Raw genomic sequence first — 2822 nt, forward strand, 5'->3', positions numbered from 1 at the left:
GGTTCTTTGTGTGAAGACTTTCTGATGTTCTTCAGGGCGGGAAGGTGGCCTACTTTGAGATGGAGCCGGAGCACAGCGTGGACATCGACGTGGACATCGACTGGCCACTGGCCGAGCAGAGAGTCCTCAGGTCAGACTGCCACTAAAAAGGTCAAAACAACTCAAACATGACAGTTAGAAAACACCTGGTGCTTCATCTCAGCAGGCGAAGCAAAATGTGGAGCCTGATATTTGTTATATTCCCTGTTTGGCCACTAGATGGGGCTGCAGGCTCAAGTATCTCAGTCACAGGTAGTAGGCAGGTGTATACAGTGGAAATGTTGGCGGTGGTTCAGTGGGTGGAGCAAAATAGGATGGAAAGAGTATTTATATATTCAGACTCATGGTCAACATTAAAGTTCATTTAAAATTTCTCATCTGAAATTCATCTGGAACTGGTGAGAAGTTTATGAAATCATATTTAGACTTGGATAATCTCAAGTGACGTTAACTTTATGTGGATACCTGCTCATAAATATATAGAGGGGAAATAATTTAGTCAGTTTCTTTAAAACAAGTTAGGATTATGGATAAAATAGATAAAATCTATTAATAAAGTTAAATCTGAATGGCAGCAGCTTTGGGAGGAGACCAAAGGTCGTCATAAATGCAAAATAAAGTAGGAATAATGGAAATAATTGGAGGAAGGCGAAATAAATTAACACGTTACATTTGGTAGGTAAACATCCATCAGGTAGATGTGAAGGGTATGGACATGGAGACAGTAAAGCATTTAATTAATAACTGATCAATATAGGGAAAGTAGAGAACAATTAAACCAAGATTTAATAAAATATGGTGTGAATATCATCTTCACTTGTAATCTAAGCCCTTTCGAACTGACTTTTGCTCGTCACATCAGGTACAATGTCGTCCGCCATAACAAACGCGTCACTAGGACAGAATTAGACTGACTGGTTCACCCTGAACTGGTCATATGACAGAAAAACCATGAATCTTTATTGGTTTCATGTTTTTTGTGCTTCAACCAACAGGTACGGCTACTTTGGTCGGGGAGTTTCCTTAATTTTCTGTAGAGTGTCCGGATGTTTGACCGATGGACGAGTGTTTCTGTCCGTATCTGGAGAGGACATGGTGTGTGTCCACAGTAGAGACACCACTGGGCTCCGGATGCTGCAGAACGACGGAGTTGAGGTTGGATTTCCCATCTGTGGAAACATCATGGGTGAACATTTGGTGGATGTCGTATTAAAGGCGCTTTGGCTCTGTTGTTCAGGTGGTGCTGCTGACCTCCAGGGACGACCCTGTGACTCAGTCACTGTCTGGCAAACTGAAGACGATGTTGAGCTGTGAGGTTGTGGATGTTGGAGACGAACCGCTGAAGGACGTGCAGGAAGTCATGGAGCAGAGGAAGCTGAGCTGGAAGAATGTGGCCTACATGGGTGAAGAGCTGCCTTCTTTCAGCTGTTTTTAATGATTTTAAACTATGTGTATAGAGACACATAATGGCATCCTGTGATCCAGAGCCTTGTATAGGGATACATGAATTACTTCAGAAGACAGGTGGAGGAATGAAACAGAAAACAGCTGCAAAATACAGTCCCTAGGGGAAAAACCATCACAGTGCTAGCAGATAGCGGTGTTAGCATCATGGCTCCAGCAGGGACAGAAATATGGAGCTAAATCTAGAACAATCCTGGAAGAAAAGATTTCAGAGGTTAGAAAATATTTGAGAGGTTCAACTTCCAGCAGGAAAACAAAACATGCAGCCACATCTACAACGGACTTTAGATCAAACCATATTTATGTGTTGAATGGCCTAGTCAAAGCACCATTGTAACATTTGAAAATTTGAAGGATTGTATTTTAATTGATCAAAAAAAGGAGATGCATTCTACTGGCTGAAGGTGATCGTCAATTGATCCATTGACCATGAAATGGAGCAAATTGTAATTACGAGAATAAATTTGTTCAATGGAAACATTTTAAAAACAAATTTATTTGATAAAATGTTTTGGTGCCAGGATGAGGTGGCTTTTTGGCTGCATAGAAATGTGTGTATTTTGTAAAACTGCAATGGAGAAACTTTTTTCGCATCTCAAGTCACATAAACAAGAACTGGATGTTACTACTGGTGGAAACAACAAATAAGACGACAGGAAGTGTTAGGAGGGTGATGGCGCAGCGTGCTTTAATGACTTATTACGTGAACAAACTCATTCATGGGTTTAATTTAATTGCTCTTCAATAATGGAAATGCCGCAATTACAAAATTGTGTTTTTTCGACATTAGCGGAATATCGTCAAAGTTTTGCGCACATTTGTAATGAGAGCACAACTAGAGAAAACGTCTTGCTGGACATTTTCTGCTAGATTAAAGCAGTTGAATTAAAATAATTTTCTCATTTTTTCTCTCAGGTAATGACACTTCAGACGCCTCCTGTCTGAACCTGGCGGGTCTGAGCGGCGTTCCTGCCGACGCCTCGAAGGAAGCCGCTAATGCAGGTTCCTTCGCCTGCCGTCAGGCCGCTGGGATGGGAGCCCTGAGGGAGTTCGCTGAACACATCCTCCAGCAGACAGAAAAGGCCAAAAAGCAGATGAAGCAGGACCGGATCGACCGCAACAACTTCTAAAGAGAGGAAGGAAAGATCTGGAAACATGAAGTCAGAGAATAGAGTCATGAGAGAAACAATGTGATATTGGCACCAAGTTCAGCTTTATTAGGATGTTAACTCCTTCCTGTGACTCTTGGTGAAGGAAGATTTAATGGCCTCAACAAACAGGAGTTTCACTAAAAAGACAGAATTACAGATGTGTGAAAA

The 2822-nt window shown here is 41.6% G+C and overlaps 1 protein-coding gene across 1 annotated transcript in view; it reads left to right on the forward strand.

Moving 5' to 3' along the window:
• Window positions 1-2812, forward strand: part of LOC106956936 (N-acylneuraminate cytidylyltransferase-like) — a 10248-nt gene extending 7436 nt beyond the window's left edge. Inside the window, exons 5-8 of the mRNA XM_015048050.1 lie at window positions 36-130; window positions 1035-1194; window positions 1277-1442; window positions 2419-2812. Of these exons, the coding sequence (XP_014903536.1) occupies window positions 36-130; window positions 1035-1194; window positions 1277-1442; window positions 2419-2633 (636 nt within the window). The 3' untranslated portion in view covers window positions 2634-2812. The remainder of the gene's footprint in view (window positions 1-35; window positions 131-1034; window positions 1195-1276; window positions 1443-2418) is intronic.
• Window positions 2813-2822: the final 10 nt, after the last annotated feature.

Source organism: Poecilia latipinna, unplaced genomic scaffold (genome assembly GCF_001443285.1).
Source record: "Poecilia latipinna isolate Pla-1442-1.1 unplaced genomic scaffold, P_latipinna-1.0 Scaffold858, whole genome shotgun sequence".
Classification (NCBI taxonomy): Eukaryota; Metazoa; Chordata; class Actinopteri; order Cyprinodontiformes; family Poeciliidae; genus Poecilia; species Poecilia latipinna.